This window comes from Lagopus muta, chromosome 10, assembly GCF_023343835.1.
Source record: "Lagopus muta isolate bLagMut1 chromosome 10, bLagMut1 primary, whole genome shotgun sequence".
In the NCBI taxonomy this organism is placed as follows: domain Eukaryota; kingdom Metazoa; phylum Chordata; class Aves; order Galliformes; family Phasianidae; genus Lagopus; species Lagopus muta.
In genome coordinates this window covers 16341594-16363382 of record NC_064442.1, presented here as the reverse complement: position 1 = coordinate 16363382, position 21789 = coordinate 16341594, and the positions used below count along the sequence as shown (strand labels likewise).

At 41.4% G+C, this 21789-nt stretch overlaps 3 protein-coding genes across 10 annotated transcripts in view; 1 reads left to right on the top strand and 2 right to left on the bottom strand.

Annotated features, from left to right (window-relative positions):
* Positions 1-2987, top strand: part of HERC1 (HECT and RLD domain containing E3 ubiquitin protein ligase family member 1) — a 94367-nt gene extending 91380 nt beyond the window's left edge. For both annotated transcript variants that reach the window (XM_048956162.1, XM_048956161.1), the window contains exons 76-78: positions 11-163; positions 1122-1427; positions 2326-2987. In XM_048956162.1, the coding sequence (XP_048812119.1) occupies positions 11-163; positions 1122-1427; positions 2326-2511 (645 nt within the window). In that variant the 3' untranslated portion in view covers positions 2512-2987. The remainder of the gene's footprint in view (positions 1-10; positions 164-1121; positions 1428-2325) is intronic.
* A 358-nt stretch (positions 2988-3345) lies between these two features.
* On the bottom strand, positions 3346-10351 carry FBXL22 (F-box and leucine rich repeat protein 22). Its single transcript, XM_048956186.1, has 2 exons — positions 8491-10351; positions 3346-5911 (listed from the first exon to the last, which is right to left on the bottom strand). Exons 1-2 carry the CDS (start codon positions 8823-8825, stop codon positions 5566-5568), a joined length of 681 nt encoding a protein of 226 aa, XP_048812143.1. The 5' UTR covers positions 8826-10351; the 3' UTR covers positions 3346-5565.
* Positions 10352-10581: 230 nt separating this feature from the next.
* Positions 10582-21789, bottom strand: part of USP3 (ubiquitin specific peptidase 3) — a 38238-nt gene continuing 27030 nt past the window's right edge. For 6 of the 7 annotated variants that reach the window (XM_048956178.1, XM_048956180.1, XM_048956182.1 and 3 more), the window contains exons 9-15: positions 20487-20633; positions 17512-17618; positions 17247-17327; positions 16202-16320; positions 15938-16051; positions 15755-15822; positions 10582-14282 (exon numbers count right to left, since the gene is read on the bottom strand). In XM_048956178.1, coding sequence (XP_048812135.1) covers positions 14117-14282; positions 15755-15822; positions 15938-16051; positions 16202-16320; positions 17247-17327; positions 17512-17618; positions 20487-20633 — 802 coding nt within the window. In that variant the 3' untranslated portion in view covers positions 10582-14116. Of the gene's footprint in view, positions 14283-15754; positions 15867-15937; positions 16052-16201; positions 16321-17246; positions 17328-17511; positions 17619-20486; positions 20634-21789 lie in introns of all 7 variants that reach the window. The other variant, XM_048956181.1, reaches the window with a different exon arrangement.

Genomic DNA, 21789 nt, shown 5'->3' with positions numbered 1-21789 from the left:
TGTGTAACAGATGATTCCTTTAGATTCTTTTGTTGGCCAGAGTGCTGATGGCAAAATGGTTCCCATAATCCCTGGAGGGAACAGCATCCCACTTACCTTTTCAAACAGGAAAGAATATGTGGAGAGGGCAATTGAGTACAGACTTCATGAAATGGACCGTCAGGTAAGAATCATGTCGTGATCCTCTCCACTGTTAACGTGAACAGCATTTTTTATTTATGTAAGTTTCCATTTCGTATTCCAGAGAACAAGAAAAGCTTGGTTTTCTGCATCTCGGATGGGTCCCCGAGGATTGTTTTTCCCCTGCAAACTTTTCTATTTTGTTTGCTTGTTTTAGGCCAGGCCTACTTTCCTTAGCAAATGCATGTTTGACAAAAGAAATAAGTGCTATTCTTTCACTAGGTTAGTGCCATTGCAACTGTCATGCCCTCTTGGGAAACTCCACACAACTATACTTACTGTGCAGTATTATTAGATGTCACAGCAACATAGTCCAGCTGAAGTAAACAGGATGAACAAACATTGGTTTTTAAAACTGTTTCTCTTTTCCTTTAGCACTGAAACTAAAAATACAACGTTAAATGTTCTGAGAAGTATTATCTATTTTCATAGTTCTGTGTATTTTGTTGTGTAGTGAAGCCCATAAAGGCATGAAATACGCTAATTACTTGTGAGGAAAATTATTTTCCTTTTACTCCATGTATAGATATATGCAGGGTATTGCTACCTGCATTAGGAAGATAACTCTCCAAACAAGGTTAACCAAATCATGTCTTCTAGAAAAAAAACCCAACTTTGTTCCAGCTCAGATGTATGATATCTGCACCACTTTTTGGTTTCACTGTTATTTGTGCTGATAACTTGCACTTTAAGTTCTTCTATATTGTGTCATTTGCAGTTACTATTAAAAATAATTTCAGTTTTGTACCTTTAATGTTCTCCAGAATTTTGAGAGAGGATGTAGTAGACCTTACAGGGGATGCATATGTATTTGGCAGATGTTCTCTCCTTTTACCCTGTTCCTCAGCAGATAAGTTGCCACTGCATTTGTTTGGAAGTTACAGTATGTGACAGAGGTAAGACAATTGCATTCCCGGTGTTTCTTCTGTTTTGGGCAATAGGTGGCTGCTGTAAGAGAAGGCATGTCTTGGATTGTTCCCGTTCCCTTGTTGTCTCTTCTGACTGCTAAGCAGTTGGAGCAAATGGTCTGTGGAATGCCAGAAATATCAGTTGAAGTTCTGAAGAAAGTTGTGCGATACAGAGAAGTTGATGAGCAGCATCAGCTCGTGCAGTGGTTCTGGCATACCCTGGAAGAATTTTCCAATGAGGAGAGAGTCCTTTTCATGAGGTTTGTGTCAGGAAGATCTCGATTACCAGCCAACACAGCTGATATCTCTCAGCGATTCCAAATAATGAAGGTTGATAGGGTAAGATGCTGTTCTTTTTATTCTTTTTTTTTTAACATTATCTGTATTTATTATTCCTATTTAGCTTAATCTGTCCATTGGCAATAGGAGCCAGGTTTCCATAATTGTACATTTACAGAGAAAACGTGGAGTAGGGTATTCTCTGAGGTATTAAAACCAAGGATCTTAATAGTGGAGGAGCTGGAACACTGCATGAATTGGATATGAATTCATATGGTGCATTTACTGTAATTCTGTGATTGGAGGTCAAGACAAGCTCTTGCATGAGGAAACCAAACCTCTTCTGTTGTAACTCGTACACGGTCATTTTCTGTTGCATTTCCTTTTTTCATTTGATAATTTTTACACCCATAAGTTTGTCATATGACCGTTAACAAACTCTGAAGCCTGAGTTTTACAGTATGTATCCTTGAAGTGCATCGTGTACAGGATGCCTACATTTTGCATTGTGTCATTGTTTTGGGCAGTGAAAGCACGTTCTCTAACTGTAAGAATCAAATAGTTGGGCAAAGATAACAGTGGTTGGACTGTCGTCTTTGGTTGGGTGTCTTTCACGTCACCTCATGTTAAGGCATGGTACGGTACATAAATTTGAATGTTGTTTGTTATCTTCCAGTAGGTTGCTAAATATTGTGATCAAGAGTTCCAATAGTTGTGTTTCCTTACCGAGCTGAGTAAGTCAGAGCAGTTGATACAACAGTAGTTTGTCACACCATTCAGGAGACAGGAGATGTAAACGAGATGCTAGTCTGCTTCTTAAGAGAAATATTGAGGTAAACTGAGAAAATGCTGGATGATAGAGGCAGGGAAGATGGAAGCAATGAAATATGGATATGCTGCATTTTCTACTACTTATTCACAAACTTACCGGTGTCCCACCTTTTATCCATTTCCACAGCCTTACGACAGCTTGCCTACCTCACAGACTTGTTTCTTTCAACTGAGGCTCCCACCTTACTCCAGTCAACTAATCATGGCAGAGCGTTTGCGCTATGCAATCAATAATTGCAGGTCTATAGATATGGACAATTATATGCTCTCACGGAATGTGGACAATGCAGAGGGCTCAGACACAGATTATTAACATTCTGTGAACAAAATCATCTTCCTTTTACTGAAAATAGTGCCCTAAGTCCAATTTGTTGTTGACATAATTTTATGGTAACCATAGATGTTTTAGGAGCATAAAAGCAGATGTTAATAAACAGTGGCCACATTTTAGTTACTCTAAATGTAATAAAAAATTAGATGTTTTTATTTTTTTGTGATTGTAAAAAAGAAAAAAAAGAAAAAAAAAGTATGATCGATAATTTTTTTTCTCCTTTTTTGGTCACTTTTGATAAGTTTGCATGGAGACATTTGGGTGCATTTTTGTTGGGAATAGTACATTTGTAAGCCCTCCCAGTGGACATGAAGGGTTGTACATTGTGTATAATTGTTCATTAGCAAGGGCAGTTTTACATGAATATTCACATATTTATTTTGTTCTAATTTGAATTGCCTGTGCAGGGTTCCTTATGCAGAGAAAAATAAAGCAAATTCGAGAATTGGTTGCTTGGATGCATTTGTGAATTGTGTATTGGTTTATTTAGTCTTCGTACTTCGTTTTGTCTCAGGAAATGATAGTATTACCATGTTTAGTCAGGCTGTGATGTTTGGAACACCCTGAAATGTTTATCTTCTACTGTCTGATGGGTAGGACTGTGCCCTGCGTTCTTCATGTCTTTGAGGTTCAGGTGTACCACTGTTTATGCCATGTACTTCAATACAAGTTAAAGTTGTACGTGATTCCTTCTTGACTTTCATTTGGACACTTTTCCAGCGTATTCCTTGTTGACAGTAATAATACACAGCCGCTGTGACTCAGAAACAGAGTGCCAGTAAATGAAGGTGGCAGGATAGTGGTTGAAGCTGTGGATTTTATATACATTCCAAGTATCTGCCTTTGATTTTAGTAAACCACATGTGTTTGGTATCTCCTGCAGCTGTAATTGTGTTATAATCAGCAGTATTCAGTAACATTCGTACTTGGCTAGGGAAGTAATGTACTATTACAAAGAAACTTTTATTTGCATCTTAGGGAAGTGCTGTGGAAGATGATCCTCTTTGGTCTCCATACCACAACCATAATTTGTGCCCTGCTGCAAATGCTGTTTGTGCTCAGGAACACGTCACCGGGCTGAAGAGAAGGGTGTGCTTCTCTGCTGCCCTGGCCTGATTTCCCCTCCTTCCCACTGGAATCCCTTGATAAGAGTGTTGTGGGGCCTCATGGCGGGGGAGAAAATTCATTAACCTCAACTCCCCTGGTACACGACTGGTCTGAGTCTGGAGAAGAAGACAGACATTCCTATTGCTTGTGATTGCTGTAGGTTAGCAGGGATTATCAGGGAAACTTCCCAGTTGTCCAAGACTAACTGGTGTGTTGGTGGCAGCTGATGGTGCTCAAAGGGCTGAGTAAAGAATTGTAAAGAATTTCAGCTCCAGGTTGTATCTGGTGACGTTGTTTCTTGCTGTTGGCTCATGAAGAAGGCAAAAGGTTCTTCAGCAACAAGCAAGAACCAGGCTGTAGACAGCCTTTAACAGTGCTGGGAGACAGAGGGCCAGGGCTCTGAGGTCAGGCAGGTGTAGTTTCCTGCTGCTTCATGTTTCAAATCAGACAGATTTCCTTTATGTCATTAATCCTTCATCATTTTGCCCGCGTGTTCAGTCAGATACAGAAGGTAATAGAACTGTACCTGAGAATTCAGTTTTGCACAGACTGTGTGTTTTGGCTCTTGGATAATGAGGGTATTTTTGGAGACAATTTGCAATTAAGTAAAAGGGGATGCTGATGTTTGTAAATACAGATGTTCATTAAACAGTTGAGTGCAATTCCTTTTTAAGCTACTCTTGTCCTTTGCATATTCTATCTTAGCATGATTCAAACTAACTGCTTATTTTTATTTTATCCAGCTGTTTGTTTTCACTATCATGGCATTGTGCACGCATTCCTTTCAATCTGCTGTTTGGCTTTTTTTCAGTTGCTCAGACATCAAAGTCAGACTGGAATTGTGCTCACTCTTACTGCATAGTGCTTCTCAGATGTAATTGCATTTGAAGGTAAAGAATGCTCTGGCTCAGTTCTGCTGTCCATTGGAGATAGTCTGAGAAAATCATAAGTTTATGTCAGTTTAAGAGTATTTTACATATACAAACACGTTTATATAGAAGAAGAAAAGTAAATATTACCAGTGTGTATCTGCATTCTTGTAGTTTAAGTCATCTATAACTATATATAGGCATACACACATACACATACAATAAAAAATGCATGCAGCTCAGTCTTGTAACTTGCTAATGACAGAGTTGCTGCAGCAGGGTAGGCTGTGAGCTGTCTGAAAGCATCACCATTTCCCTTCTGCTTTTTTGCACTGGATGAAATGCGTTTGACTGTAGCAGTGATAAGAAACGCCTATTGGAGGTAGGAACAGGTGTGTGACAGTGTGTTTGTTCAGTTCCTTTGCAGATCAACGCAGTATGGAACACAATATGCTTAAAGCATTAAATGCTAAATGTAAATAGAGGTGGCTCAGCCACCTGCCCTGCAGTGCAGCAGTACAGGTGTCTGTCGTGCTTAGAGGGGACTGATAAGAGCAGAATGTGATACTGAGCAGTAGCGTTCTCCAGAGAAAAGGTGAACAAATGATTGGTTCAGGTCTGGAAATTTGATTTATATCTGTGATGTAACCCTTTTTTTTGACTTGGTGATGAACAGAGCATGATTGCTGGTAAGTGAAGTTTTACTGTGTTTGACGACTTAGTTTAATTCCTTTTTGTACCTTACTGCCAAAACAATCTGTGTTGTCATAATGAAAATTTGAAGGGTCTTCTGGTTGTTGCTTTTCTCCAATTCACATTTTTAGACTTGACTGATTAAGTGCTGCATTATGTGACACAAACACGATTTTTCCAGTTTCAAGGAACAGCAAAAGCAGAGGTGTTCTTCCTTTAAAAGGTGTGAAAACTCATGCCTTTTTCCAGTGAAGCTTTTACAAAACATTCAGCCATTTATTTGGACTTAAACCAGAGCGCAGATTACCTACAGGTAGTTGAAGTAGCGCCACACCAGAGGTAAGTGGAAATCAGCCATCCTTATGACTTAAAGCAGAGCCATTTTTCTGGCCAATTTTTCAACCACCAACTTTTTTTCCGGCTTACTGTCTGGAATCATGTTAGCACTTCTCTCTGCTCTCAGTGTTACTGAGGGACGTTTTTCCTGAACTCTCTGCAGCCCGCTCTGTGTTATGTTCCGGCAGAAATCCACGTGCAGTGTTTGCAGTGATCCCCCATAGAGGATTGCTGCTTCCAGCGTCCGGTCAGTGATCCGCGCGCAGTTTTCCAGTTTGAGTGTCCTGAGGCTTGGGCAGTTCTTGAGGAGAAGCAAAAGGCAATCATCTGTAACGTGGCCGCATCCTGAGAGGGTCAGAGATAGCAGGTTGGGACATCTGAAACGTAATTGTGAAGGTGAGATGAGGGGAGAATAAATGACATACAGAACTTGGAGAAGCCACTGTCTTGAAAAATAAATATTGAAGTTGAAAAAATATTTCCTCTTCCACCAGGGAGGGTAAGAAAGCATGATTAGGGAGGGACACAAATAGGCCTGAAAGCTCAGCTTTTCCTATCATGGCACTCTTATTTACCTTCCTTTGCTTTTTCTGTTGCTGTCAGCATCTGTAGCTCAGTTGGCAGAATGGAGAAGGGTAAGTGGATGTGTACATAAGCTGATGAAGACCCCGTAGAGATCATGGGTTCGGGTCAGAATTGATTTGTGGGCAAGTCAGTGAAGCTTTGTAGACATTCTGAGCGTAGGCAAGTAAGACACTTCCACTCTCATGATTTTATGGGGCTTTGCGTGTGCACTGCAACTCTTTGGTTTTACTGAGTGGGTGCCAGCATCTCCCTTAGTGGGGTTTGTTGATGTTTGGTACCCACACAATTCATTCAAATAATTGAAACTGGTAATAACTCTGTTAAATGTAGCAGAAAATTGAAAAAAGCTTTAAAAAAAAAAATAAAATTGTGTATGCTGTTTGTGTAGACCTGAGAAAGTGCAGGGAAGTCCTATTTCAAGTCAGTATGTTTATGATGTACACTGCCTGTGCAGGTGGGTTCCTCGCTGCTACACTAACCAGTCATGTTTGCAAGAGCCTTATGCATCAATCCCCCCCCAGTCTTTCTGTACATTGTTTGCTTTCTTGCTTACAGCTTTCTCTGAGCAGCACCAGGACTTCTTTAGGCTCTGTTGTTGGGGGAGAAAGTGATTACAGTAACATTAATGTTGATCTTGAGAGACATCAGTGCAAGACTGCCAGCCTACCTGTGCCTGCAGCAACAGGGAGCACTTCTGTCTGAAAATTTGTGCTCAAAGGTTGTACTGGGTTTAAGGTGTGGTGTACAGCAGTGGGGACAAACAAGGGACTCTCTGTTCTTTACCACAGCTGGACAGCCATAACTGCAGCATATTCTTTTTTACCTTAAAAAAACAGTACACCCTTTTCCACCCAGATGCTGCTTTTACCCCCCAAATGCTGCTTGATTTCTCCTTTAGAGCAGAGGTAATAGTGAGATCATGCCAGCCACATTCTCTTCTTTTTGTGTATGCTTGTGAACAGTTAGAAAAATGTGTGCAAAAGTTAAGGAAGGATCTGACAAACCCATCTTGCACAGTTTCATCAACAGAACTGAAGTACTCATACTTCAGAGAGCAACGTAAAATATTAATTTAATATTTCTTCTCTTGGTGCAGTGCTAGGAATTCTGTTGCGATGCTTTAGGAGGGTTGCTTCACAGACTTGGGGAGGCTAACATGGATGAGGTGCATCACTGTTAATATAACTGTCATTTTTAGGAGTGGAGATTTAACTTAAGGACATTAATGTGTTTAGAGGTGGCTGCTGTACTTGGATGGAATCCTTGCTACCCCACCTTTGCATTTTGTACAGCAGATAATCTTTACGTATTCTGTAGAGAAGGAAGACACTTCAGTGTTGAACTGTCTGCAGAGCAGTGGTCTGCTGCCCTTCCTGAATTCTTATTTGTGATGGCAAAAAATGGAAAAGACAGTTAAGTGTGGCATCTTGGTGGATATGCCAGTGCCCAGAACGAGGGAATGGTTATTGCCATGCCCCTCCTTCCTAGGGACAGATGTCTTTCCTAATGGTCTGTGGCTCATTGATCAGAAGTGTTTATCATCTGTTGTCATAGTTACTTAGGAATTTTTCTACTGAAAATTTGCATTCTATCCTGATCCCATATTTCAATCTTTTTTGCCCTGTTGCTGGTTCTCACTGGCACCCTGCATTCTGTCCCTGTCCCAGTTTGTTGGTGGTTTTAAAGTGTTACTTCCAAACGGCACTAAGCTGGGGGCTGGCTGCAGCACAGAGGTGTGCTGTTCCAGCTCTGATCTGGCCAGTGCCAGCCTTGCTGTTACTGAAATGCACTGGGATTGGTTCTGACTTAAATTTGCTCCTCCTAATGCAGGTTAGCACTTTTTTTCTTAGAGCTGCTCTGTGGCACTGAAGCTGTTAGAAGAAGCAATGTGGTCTGAGAGTTATTTTTCCATAGTAGCACTTTTCTTCTACTGCAGCTTATAAAACCCACAGACACACAGACATGGTTAAACTCCAGTAGTAAAGAAACACTGTTTAGTAATGCGCTTGTTTTTATACTTTCACAATGTGAAACCATGCCTTTCCCTCAGGAGTTCCCCCGGTCAATCCTCTACATTGACCAAATGGTTGAGTTAAGCAGCTGTTTACTAAACAGTATTGCACTTTCCTGTATTAATTAAGCATTCTTCCAATAAAAGGGAAAAAATATAGGCTTAAGGAAAGTCGATGAGAAAATGCACTACTCCCAGTATAAAATCAACAGTAAAACTGCACAATCCACACACTCACTCTCTGCCCCATTTCAGTCAGGTAGGTGGTATGGAGTTGAGTCAACCCTTCTAAATGTTGTAGTTTCAAAGCAGCTAACTTTTACAGTAATGCAGAATAAATTCCACACCCAAAGCACATACCTGTTGCCAACTTCTAGTAAAAAATCAGTGACAGTGTTCTCATGCCTGCTACAGAAGTCTTTCTGGAAATTGTTTTTCATCCAGTCCTCAATGTTACACACCTTGACTCTCTCTGAATACCAGCAGATGGACAAGTATTTTAAAGCAGGTCCCAGGAGAAAGTTACGCTTCTGTAGTTCCACTGGAGAATTAAAGTTCAGTAAAGACCAAAGCACAGGATCTTGAAACACTTCTAGCAATTTATGACATGTTTTTGCTAAACTTTTCCTGCTGTTTTTGTCCAGAAAGGAAAAGAGATGCAGGAGGCATTCCCGATTCAGCTGGGTTATGTGCATAGCCCTTGCAGCGTGCTCAGGAGCTGACAGTCTGCTGGCATTGGAATGATGGCAGTGCTGGAAGGCGTTGGGAACACCAGAATGCTGTTGCTCATATATGGTTGTGGAATGGTGTTTATTTTTGGCCAACAACTGGTGCAGAAGTTAAGAATGGAGAAAGGATAAGGGCAATGCGTGTTGAAACTGTTGTTCCTTCAAGGGAATGGAATGGGCATGTAGAAAACAGCAGGGGTTGACTTTCACAGAATGCTTCCTTATAAGGGATCTTTTTATTTTATTTATTTTTAGGCAAGGCTGTTACTTAGCAAAGAGCTGGCGCTGTGTTAATGAATGGGAAGGGGCAGAGGGTGGTCCTGATGTGAGGGGTTGCTCTGCCAGCCTCTCGCATTCCAAACTTAGCTTTTACAGGATATGGTAACTTTATTCCTTTTCATTCATTACTCTAAGGCTGCACTTTTGCCTCCTGTTCAATGATTAGCACACCAGGATTCAAGAGGCTCATTCAAAAAATTCCAGTAACAGCTGGGGGGGGGTTGGGGGGTTAGAATTAAAAGCAGTAATGAGCAGCCCTGTGCCTTTCTGTGTTTGTGAAGAAAAAAAAATGTGTGATGGATTATATCCATCTGTCCAGTGATATTATTAACTCCTTTGTAAGTGTGCAGAGCAAAACAGCCCCTGAAGGATTTTTTTTTGTTCATGCATCTTTTTTGTACCTGGGAAATTTTATGTACATATATATATTTTAATTGCATTTGTCTCAGTATGAGAGGGAACTGAAGTTCAACTTCTACTTTTTGGCCCAAAATGTCAGTTTGTAACTAAACTCTGACAAAACAAGAGAAAAATCTATTTGCAGTCTGCAGCAGTTCTGTTACTTCTGATCATGGCATGAGTAATGCATACTCCTTGGCCACAGGGGCTCAAAGAAAACAACTAGTGGGCTCAGTGCAGTTCTTTCAAGTTAGTAATTTTCTTCTGTAAATGCTAAGTTCTGCTTCCTGACTGCCTTTTTGGTTTCATATCCTTTGTCATTAAGCATTTTCCTTCAAGTTAGAAGGGTAGTCCTGCTTCCTTCCCATGCCCAGAAACTGGCTATGGCCAGTAGCATCAGGACTTCATCAAGCTATAGACAAGAGTAGATGATGTCACGTACCAGGTAAGCCAGTCACTGGAGAATTGCAGCTTACATGACATGATGCTGGGAATTGGTCTGTGTTCTCAGACTAGCTTTTCAAACTCAGTTTTTAGAACTTACTTTCACTTTTGAAAAGGATAAAACAGGTGAGGCTACTCCAGAGTTGTAATTAACACAAGAATATTATTTTAAGGAAAGACACAAGCAAACAAGTAAACTCTAATTATGAAGTTACCATTGCTGGGGGTGGTCTTCTGAAGCACACAGAGGACACACTGTGGTCTGACCAATTATAACAGCTGTTGTATGACAAGACCTGGTACAGCTGGGTCCTCTTTGGGTTTAAAGGTTCTGGTTCTGATAGAGGTATTAAACAGTGAGAGCACTGAAATGTTCTTAACTGTTTTTCTCTGAAGTTAAAATACTTTGAGCAAGGGTGGCAAACTGATGAACACTAATGAGACTCTGAAAGCCTGCAGAAGGACAAGAGAAGTTTCACTGCCTAAGGAAAAAGAGACACTTTAATGGCACGTTTTCCATAAACACTGTGTGAGTAAGATGTAATTCACATTCATCCTGGAAATGCTCCAATAACACACAAGATGAGCACAGTCAGTGATCCCCACTGAAAATTACACACAATTTTAATGGTAAACAATTACAACTATGGCACTACAGTACTTGAGGATATCCTAAAGCACATCGGAATCAGTTTTCAAGGTGCCGATTACCTCATCAGTAAGACACAGACACATCAGCAATGAAACACGGGGGAGGCTGTTGAACACCAACTGTTATGCTTTCCACTGCTTTAGCAAAATCCTTGTAAATGGTCTTCAGCTTCTGAAACACATCCATTGCTCCCCACAAGCTTTGAACTCTCATCTCACACAGCTGTTCACACCTGGAAAAATCCCTTCTGCCTACGCAACGAGAAAGAGCTCCATCAATGCTGCAGCATTTTGCATAATGCCACACACTTAAATGCTCAATATGCAACACACCGGAACAGAAGTGTTCTGAGAGCTGGGCATTCTGCAGTTCTGTTTGACATAAATCACGTCTCCAGTTGTGTACATGGCTAAACAGTGACTAACAAAAAAGGGTAACCCTCGATCAGACAAATTTTGATGAAAAATATGGAAGTCTCTGAACTGCAGAGAGCAGTTGCTGCTTGCAGAGCAGTCACAAGCAAGACAAATTCTTGCCTGTTAGCATGTACTATGATCAGCAGTTAAGTAGAAACATTTGGCTTGAATGAAATGAGATATCCCTCCCCTCCCACAAGCTAGTAGATAAATATAGGCTATACAAGTAAGGTTAAAAATGTAATACTAGGCCAGGTGCAGTATAGGTTACTGGTTCAGTGCTTACTTTTTTTTTTTTTTTTTTTTTCTTCTGACACCACACTGAATAGAATACAGTGGATAAGCAAAGTTCTCCACCAGGAAGAGAAATACTTGTGTTGCCACAACAAACTGTTCATGCTGTCCATCTGGTTTTGCAGTGGGAGAAAGTTAAATTAGGAAAGGGTTTATATGTATTTGTTCCAGGAAAGCATATGGCTAAGTCCGTACACCACGTGCTGCAAGAAACAAGGCTGATGTGATTGCACTGCGTTCCCATGGCCACATCTGACACGGACCATGCTGGATACCGTCGCCCAAGACCTTAACGTTACAGAGAAAGTGTTACTGAAAGTAAATGCTTAAGTGAGAAATTGGTCTGACCCCAAAAATTAACAGAAATAAGAAGCTGCTTAAAACAAGTACGTGAATGGCGATGAAGATTACAAATTAAGTTCTTACAATTACAGAAAGGCACATTTACATCACTAGTTTGCATACACCTGACTCCTGCCCGTTAAACTGTTTCTGGCCCACAGCTAGTTGTGCAGTTTAAGGTTTGTATTCCCTGCACTGAAACCCCAGAAAACAATGCAAGCCAAGCAGCAAGCAGACATGGATGGAACTGACTTAATGCCCCAGCTGGGAGCAGCAGGGCTGCCCTCTGGGGTTTAAATGCTGTAAAAAATATTTCACATCCCACACAACAGTGAAGTCTGTCACATGTCTTCGGTGTGAAACTGAGAAAGGGGAGCTAACAAACTATCTGCAGTTTAAACAATTAAGAGTTCTATTTACTGCTCAACTTGAGGATATATAGAATCTATTGTGAATATCTGTATGTATATATAGACTCCCATAATGTAATATATATAGATATGGGAGTCTATATATATGGACTATTAATGGCAGTCTATATATACCATATATATATATATATATATACACACTTCCATTAATGTACCAGATAATCACGATAGATTTTAAATAATGTTCAGTTCACATATTCATACACCATGAGCAAAATGGAACATTTTCCACAGCTTTTATATTGAGTCAGTCAATCTCTCCTGGTTTAAGGAGAAAAAACCATAAGACTGACATTTTACAAGGAACTCACCTGACCATAATTTCTGTTCGTATTTCTACCAGGTAACCCACAGCAAGGAAGCAGGAGCTCACCCATCTGCACTAGGTTGAGCTACATAGTACAATTTGCAGGGAAATTTCTGCTGCATATTTGGTCTTTTTGGAAGCATTAAATGAAAAGAGTACTCACATGTTAAACTTCAGTTCTTGGGTGCTTTCAGGCTAGTATATTCTACTGATAGCATGCTCTACGTGAAGTAAAACGCTATTCTTACCACCAAGCTTTTCAGATTGCAGGAACGTCCGGTTAGTGGCTGGGCAGTAGGTAGATAGCTGGAAAGGGTGGGGCGCAAGGAAAGCACTGAAATGAAGCATTTGTCAGATTTTGGGGGTTTTCAGAATTCCTGGGTTTTGCAACATTTTCTCCTGACCACCTTTTTAAAATCTCACTAACAGCAATTATCTGACTTCCACTATGTGGAGGAGGAGTAGAGCTGAAAACTCTGAACAGCTTTCTCCACTGCATAGTCAGGTCTTACAAATTGCATCAATCCCACCATCTGTGTAAACCTTCAGACTGAAAATGGAAAAATCCCACACTGGGCTAACAGATAAATACTGCAGCTTACCGGAATCTGCTCCAGTCAACAAGCAGTTCTGCATTACCCTTCAGGCTGTTTTCCCTTTAGTTCGTATTTGAAGTGATAAATTTCACATCAAGCATCTCAAACTCTATCAGCTTCCTTTTCAAGTGAACTACAGGCACTGAAGCAGACAGAATATGCTCAGGCCTAAGGCTGTTCTCACAAACCCACACTTAGGGGCTGTGCTCCCAGTTCCCAGATGGAAAGAGAGCTGGGGTCCCACTGCCAGGAATTCTCTGAGTTTTAAAGCAAAGAAGTGTTCATGATCAAACTTTAGGATTACAGTCTAACAAAGAGGCAACTTTTAACAATTCAAGTCTGATTAGAAAAAAATAATAAAATTAACCAAGACAATTTCGATGCATATATTTTAAGGTAATTTTTAAAGACGTTTTGGGGGTGGGAAAAGCATATGTGAAGAATACTTGAATTATTCTGCAGTATAGATACAATTAAACCAACTGTTTATTTACAACAATTCATGAAATTCAGCAGCCTGAATACACACCAATATAGCAGCTAGAGCAGCAATTACCTGGTCTATAATGATGCTGCATCTCATCTCTTCTGCAGACAAAGAATGATTGGTCAGAGGTCACGGCTTACTTTCTTGCACAAGGTAAAACATTATGTGCAAGCAATTCCTTGATCTATATAACAGCTGTGAGAGCAACATAGTTACACTGCTCTGTGTGATAAGCACATTTGTCTTGCTTGTGAGGAGAACAGAAAGCTGCTCTGATGTAAATGTGCCTTTAGAAAGTGAGAACTGGAAACATTAATATAAAAAAAGTCAAATAACTAGGTATTTCATGAAACTATATATATATAAAAATTGAGTTATCACAACTAAAGCAGCAAATCAAAATCTGCTGAGGTTTTCTGGTATAACTAAAAAAAAGTTAGTTTGTGTCCAAGTTCAGTAAGTCAAATGCTACCACTGACATGACAAAACTAAAACCCACAAGAGGAAATTGAAAAGTGCACAATGAAATTAATAGTCTTGGATCAAGTATTTATGGAAAAATGGAAATGTTTTGTCCCGTGGACTTGATAAGTGAGAATTAAAAGGAGGTATTAAAGTTTATCTGATCCAGATTTGGCTTGCCGTTCCACATAGAAGAGGATGTAGGCCTTGGCCTTTACCACAGTCTCCTCGTCGGTCAGAGTTACAGTACTGTCGTTGAAATGGAACCAACGACCTTCGTGAGCTGCGTACGCAGTGTAATGTCCAGATCCAACGCTGTCAGCACGGCAGGGGGAAGAGAGAAAGGACAATCAGAAAGAGACTGACCATTTGCTGCTAGGCAGTAACGGACTAAGAGACTTCCAGGAACTGACAGCTCTCTACAGCAGACGGTATGACTCTTCCCTTCTTCATTGTTCTCTGATTAAGGTTTCATGCTGAGTTAAATTTGGGTTTTTAAATATCAACTTCCTAGCATGCCACTGTTTTTGTGCAAGCAAGGCTTCTTGCAACACAGAACTTCCACATTTGCCTATAGGGAAGTCAGGCATTAGCTATGAAGATTGTACTGTGTTTTGTTTTTACAGAACATTTGCCCATTGAGGTCTGAAGAAACACCTAAATTTAATCAAGAGCACCCGCAGCAAAACAAATACTAGGCTACTAAAAAAAGTCCTTCAAGAGCAGTTTAAACAGACCCAAGCTTTGGAGCCACATCTTGAATCTAAGAGAGCTACACCCTCTCAATTTCCATCCCTTGCCACTCAAGACAAGGCCTGCTCTCACTTCTGTATGCTGCTGCAACACATTAATGGTTCCAACCACCTCATTCTGTCCTAGCCATGGCTGGCTCTCCCTTAATGCCTGTAGTTTTCCCTTGACCTCAAAGCACCAGTCAGATGCACTGTGGTGCTACGAAGGCTGCCTTTAGGAGTCTTGTCTCTTAGATTGTCCACCCTCTGTTTCAAGCAGAAAGAGTGGTTCTGCAGACAAAATTTTGTTTAGTATCTTTGAATTAAATTTGGATATCAACAAGGATTTGATTAATATGACAGTTTCCTTAGAAAGGACTTTAGAAGGGGGTTTTTTAAACCCCTTCACGGCCTGAAGTGATTTCTTACAACTACAGCTTCTTCCCTGGACAGACAGCTGTTTTGTCACTACTGCAGTTATTCTCAACAGTTCCACCCAGGGTTGGGAAACAGGAAAAAAAAAAAACCAAAAAAAACCCCACCAAACTTAAACAACCCATAGCCAGCAATTTCACTTCAAAATACAAATAGTACTCAGCTTTGTGACACGTCTATTAGCATTCACTTTGAGGTTTCACTCCTGTAGGAGAAATGACTGTGCCACTACTACATGTGTTTCAAACACACACACTGTGGCATAAACACATATGTGCATTGCAAACTGAAGAGAAAAACATCTTTGCCTTAAGAATGTTAAAATGAAGCACAAACGGCTGGAAGGACCCTTTATTCAGCGTTAGTTTTCATGCTTTTCATTCTTTCACTTTAGTGATTACCCCTAGAGACTGCCAAGGGGAATTCACTGGAATAACTACATCATAAATGCATCCGTCTGATGTTATTTCAGCCCAGTTCCACAGAAGCTTGTAAATTACTGCATGTTTCCACCAGTGACATATACAGACATTCACCAGGAGAAGAAAAGCCTTAAATAAGCTGGCATGTAATTCAGTGAGGAGATCTCTGCCCTGAAGCAGGCTTACTCCATGTACTCACCCTGAGCCATGATGCACAACAACAGCTGCAAGGTCATAGAGACAGCTTTCTGGGCCACTGTTTTCAGGCTGCAGTTAAAAAGACAAAACTCTTCAGATCTCAGGGATACCTGCTGTAATTTGTAACAAAGACATATGTGATGTCAAGAATTTCTCTAGGAGGTTGCCATGGGAGTCTCCATACCTCTAACAGGTAACATTTCATGTCTAGGCCTCGTAAGGGAAACTCAACGTATGTATCAACTTTGTTTCTTAGATATGCTGTCCAGTGAAATCGTTTCAAGTGTAAGCATAGCACCTAAGGGATTAATAAAATAAAACAAGCATTAGAGGAACTGGCTGAATTTGCTTCTGTCTATCTGGAAGGCTCAGGTGTTGGTCCAGGAACAGCTGAGCAGCCGTTTCTTTGACAAGCTGCCATGCTCTTACTTTTCATGTTTATACAAACCTTTGGTAGTTTCTGAATCCAGAATTTTTTGGTGGACTTCTGTTTCTTTTTGCATTTATGACACATATACAGCTCTGTCTCATCAAGTTCTTCCAGGTCTGTAAAACTGCGAAGACAATCTGGAAACAAAAACAACACACAGAAATCTAAATCAAGATTACAGCAAATGATCTTTGTAACATAAAATGCAGCAAACTCAGCAGCATCAAGGTGCTCCTGCATTGCAGTCTTGTTAATCTACAGGTTGTGCTCCAAAAATCTGCAGCTGGCACACACCAGCGGGTTCTGACATGCAATGTTCCTTGTTCCTTGCTCCTTTCAACAAAGACAGCTATAAGCAGTTCCAGAGGAAAAAAAAAGACTCCTTCAAACGAGATTCCTTCCACCGCTCAGCACAATGGTTTATTTCATTGTAATTCCATTACGTTCCAGTAACAAATGTTCAACTTATAGAAGTGATCTGGTTTTAAGTACAGGATGAGCAGAGGAAAAAAATATATATATATATGTTTTTTCACGTAGTGTTTTGCAATTTCCATCAGGTAGATTTATGAATGCATCAAAATTAACATCCTTTAAAACAAGATCAATCGCAGCAACTCTGCCAAGCTTTACAGGGCTGTGTTCACGCTGTTTAAAAAGCAGAGACTCACGAGAGTCAACCTCACTCTGCATGAGGGGCATGCTCACAGAACGTGCTGTAAGCACAGTGCCTCAGCAGTACAGCTGTTACAGACTGACTACACAAATGTGGGCTGGAAAAACTGGACGAGATGGAAAGCACTGACCATGAAGAAAGCAGTGCCGGTATTTTCCTGGGTATTCAGCTGACCTGCACATCTCAAACCAAAGCACATCTCCGCCCCAGTTTATTAAAGCAGCACTTCAATACGTAGTGATGGGTGAGGCATACGTGGAAAATTGTTTTTGCACCTTTTTCTACTGCAGCATCTGATAAAATCAGACGGCACATGCCACCAAGTCATAACCAGGTGAGTGTACACTCCAGTTCTCGTTAATGAGCTCGTTATCCAGGCACCCTTACCTCGTAGTGTGCACATTGGTCCATTTTCTTGATTTTTAGTACGTTTATTTCTGAACTGACTTGGAATATCTAGCGAAAGATCTGGGAAAACAAGCACAAAGAAAAAGCTTTAGGGTGGAATTAAACAATGCTTAATCATTCCACACTAAACCTGTGGTCCAGGCATATGACACCTAAATGAATCAAATTTCAGATTTGCTTTCCTACCTTGTAGCACCCACTCTATGTATTTATTTATTTATTTTTAAGACAAGAGGTATCTTACCTAGGAATGGGTCAAATTTTCTAGATTCTGTTCCACATATTAAGCAGTTGACTTCATTTTGAAGAATGCCTCCAAAAATGGCTGTGACAACAGTGGAGGCTCCATTTCTAGGCAAATCAGAACACAGAATAAAAGTTAGAAATCTGGTCTGGTCTTCATTTGTAATACCTCATACAACTAGTTTATCACTCATTGCTGCTACACAGAGAAGTTTAGTCCACAAAGAGATACTGTTCATTCACAGGGCTTTCACCCATCCCAGAAGTGCCTACTGCAGGTATTTAGCTGTTGCAGTCCTTCACCACGCGCCAACAGAAAATACGAACTGAACTGCATATTCTTTACATAGATGCTGGGTATTTTAGTGCTGAAGTACTGGCTGAGTCCCTTTTTATCACACAGAGGTGCAGAGTTGGCAGTGCAGAGTCTGGCTGGAGACCTGTAACCAGTGGTGTCCCCCAGGGGTCTGTGCTGGGTCCGGTCTTGTTCAACATCTTCATCAATGACCTTGATGAAGGGATAATGGCCACCCTCAGCAAGTTTGCTGATGATACCAAGTTGGGAGGATTGGCTGACACGCCTAAAGGCCGTGCTGCCATTCAGCAAGACCTGGACAGGCTGGAGAGCTGGGCAAAGAAAAACGGATGAGGCTTAACAAAAGCAAGTGTAGAGTCTTGCATCTGGGGAGGAATAATTGCATGCACCAGTACAGGTTGGGGGATGAGCTGCTGGAGGGGAGCTCTGCGGAGAGGGACCTGGGGGTCCTGGTGGACGACAGGTTGGCCATGAGCCAGCAGTGTGCCCTGGTGGCCAAGAGGACCAATGGCATCCTGGGATGCATTAAAAAGAGCGTGGCCAGCAGGTCAAAGGAGGTGATCCTCCCCCTCTACTCTGCCCTGGTGAGGCCTCATCTGGAGCACTGCGTCCAGTTCTGGGCTCCCCAGTACAAAAAAGACAGGGATCTCTTGGAAAGAGTCCAGCGGAGGGCCACGAAGATGGTGAAGGGCCTGGAGCATCTCTGCTATGAAGAAAGGCTGAGTGAACTGGGTCTGTTATCTAAGGTATCTAAGGTGTGGGGGGCAGAATGGCGAGGCCAGACTCTTTTCAGTGGTGAGTGGAGACAGGACAAGGGGAAACGGCTGGAAACCGCAGCATAGGAAGTTCTGCACCAATGTGCGCAAGAACTTCTTTACAGTGAGGTGACGGAGCACTGGAACAGGCTGCCCAGGGAGGTGGTGGAGTCTCCTTCTCTGGAGATGTTCAAGACCTGCCTGGATGCCGACCTGTGCGACCTGCTGTAGGGAACCTGCTTTGGCAGGGGGTTGGACTCGATGATCTCTGGAGGTCCCTTCCAACCCCTACAGTTCTGTGATTCTCACAAGGTGCCCTGTGACTAAGGCTGTTTCCAAACTAAAATTCTTCCCTCACAGGTAGGTCAACCATTTTGTTTTGAAACATCACCATTCTTTGCTGCAAGTAATTTGGACTCCTTTAAATCAAGTTCTACATTTCTCCCGTTTTGCTACCAAAGACAGCTTACATTGCATTAAGATATGCTAAGCGATATCTACCAGCATCATCATCCTCCACACTTCCATTAGGCTAAGTCTCTTACTGAATCTTCTCTGCAGATTAGGTAATGACTTCGTAGCCCAATGAGAACAAACCATTTTATTACACAACTTTGCAATAACTGGCTAGTTTGTGCTTGTAGTTCTGACGCTGCAAGCTTGCAAAAACCCATGTTCTGTATCAGTGCTCCACCTATAACTTAACAAGCAGAGCTGATATTAACTGTAAAGTGGAAGGAAATGGCTGCCCAAATAAAGGGACACTCAAAAAGAGAGTATTCACAGCATCCTCACACTGAAACCATTTAAGCACATATGACCTCAGTGTGCCTTTGACAAAAGGCAATTCACTGCTACTGTATTCCACCTCTCCATGCTCACAGCAGAATTACTGTACACATCTCAAAGTTAAGCTCTCTCCCAAGGTCAGATACATTTATGCACATTGAAAACAAAACTGGTTTATTTTCCAAGCATTCTTTAATTCTAAGAGCAATTTTAGACACTTGTTTTTTGGGGAAACAGTAGAGCTGTCTACTATGTACTATATACTACCCAGTGTAGTCATCACTACAGAAAGGGAAAATTCACTCAACTTCTGCTCAGAGAATCCAAGGACCAAACTGACCTGACCTTACTTCCTGAAGCAAATTAAAATGCTTTCTCCCTGTGATAGCTTTAATCTGAGAAAAAGCACACCCAGCAAAATTCAGGAAGAGCAGTATTTTAAGAGAGGTGTGTGGCTGGGGACCCTGCACAAAGCAAGAGGGTTGAAGCTAGATGATTGCTGTGCTCCTTTTCAACCCAGGCCATTCTGTGATTCTATGAATAAGCAGATGAGTGCCTGTTTCAGGATGCACAACAACGTGAAAATCAACAGTGGCAGGAAAACAACAACAAAAAAACCCAGCAGCTTTAAGTGTGCATCAGGTGAATAAACAAAATGCAGAGACCATCTGCAGGGAAACTGCCTCAAATCCAACAGAAGCTGCTCTGCTTTCTCCCTAATCTACAAGGTCCACTGACAATTTAAGCATTCAGCTCCTTGGCAGCCTTTTTGCCTGTGTATTTTTCAAGCCATCTATCACTCCAAAAGAAGATAATTCCATATGCATACAGAATAGGAACTGCACAGATTTTTTTTCTTCTGAAGTGTGTTTACAACTTACTCTGTATGCTCACAGCCAGGAAAAGAGTGCTCATCTGAGGGCCATACTTCCTTGTGAAAGGAAGAAGATCCTGTAGGACCATAGTCCATGTCCCTGCAGCTTTGTAACTGCGATGTTACACATTTGCTAAGGACAGCTCGAACAAGGAAACGTGCACTTAAACTTTCAGATCCGCCACCCAGACCTACACAAAGGCACTAAGGTATTGAAGAAATAATTAGAGAACATTTCTTACATGCAACATTTGCTGCTCGCAGTCAGGCTAGAATTTTCTTGCAAAATTACTGAACGTGAAACACCATTAAAGCCACCCTGGAGTTCCAGGTGTAGATGGTCCAAAAGGTAACGCATGAACTCGTGGGCATCCTGTTGCTGGTAACCCCTTGAGCAAAAACAAAAACAACATCATCACCAAAGGTTTGGGCTGTATTACTTTGAGACAGAGCACATCACTCAGAACAACATACATTTGTTTAGCAATACTGAGCAGGATTTAAAGAGCCGTGTGTATTTTGAACCGAAGCCCTCAGAAAGATACACTGATGTGCAAACAAACCACAACCTCTGTTCCCTCACAGCCCCATCACTGTGCAGCCATCTCCATGAGGAACTTCTATGGTAAGTTTTATAATGGAAGAGCTGCTGCAGAACTGTTACAACTCAGATATCTGGATTCAGCCAGCACTCTGCTCATCTCAACTCTGGACCCAGTTATGGTCAGCATTCTGAAGTCTCAAAACCGGTGCTGTTCAAGGACATCACCAAACGTATGGGTGCCGTGCCATGTCAGAATGACCACATGCTCTTCATTTGGTACACAGCCATGTGATGCTTTGGCAGATCCAGTTGCTTGCTTGCCTGCTTGCTCCCCTCCCCACTGATACAAGGAATTTATTCTCAGCGTTTGGTTTCCCACATGCATCTCTCACTGACAGTGCAAACTCTGAAATCGTTAAGACAAAAGCATATTTAATACAGGTATCTCCTGCTTACTGAACAGCTGTTTATGATGATTCTTCATCTGAAGATTACATGCATGGGATCTACTTTGCTTCAGATACCTTCCCAACAGCAACTTCCTCCTCAAAGAACTCCTAACACAGTGCATTTGATCACCAACAGGTATGACTAAATAACCTTTGGAATCATTCCACGCTGTTGGCTGTGATCCTGATGCACGGGTTTTACGCTGGCACACAAATAAGTTATTTATAGATGAAAGATTCTCTGCATTTGATAAAAAGCTCAAGTCTAAATGCAGATCTTGAAAAGACTGTGAGGATATGGATGAACGCTCTTCAGCTGAAATGCAGAGTTTCTCTGACAGCTTGTGTAACATCCCTGATCAGACTGTAACATCCCTGATCTGACTGTAATATCAGAAGCCCACTGCTGACATCCCTTTTCCTACTGATAGCAAGATATGAAGAGAGACATTTACTAGGAGAACAGAGCACTCTATTTATACAGCAGTAAGACTACAAAACACACATCTTGCAACTCAGCATGAAGCTGCAGGCTATTTTGGCACGCAGCAG

Excerpts from the sequence above, each read along its gene's own strand:
- FBXL22 (XM_048956186.1), bottom strand. The coding sequence starts at position 8,825 with ATGCACATAACCCAGCTGAATCGGGAATGCCTCCTGCATCTCTTTTCC. Across the intron at positions 5,912-8,490 it reads TTACTAGAAGTTGGCAACAG|ATGTCCCAACCTGCTATCTC; the intron begins GTATGTGCTTTG and ends ATTACGTTTCAG.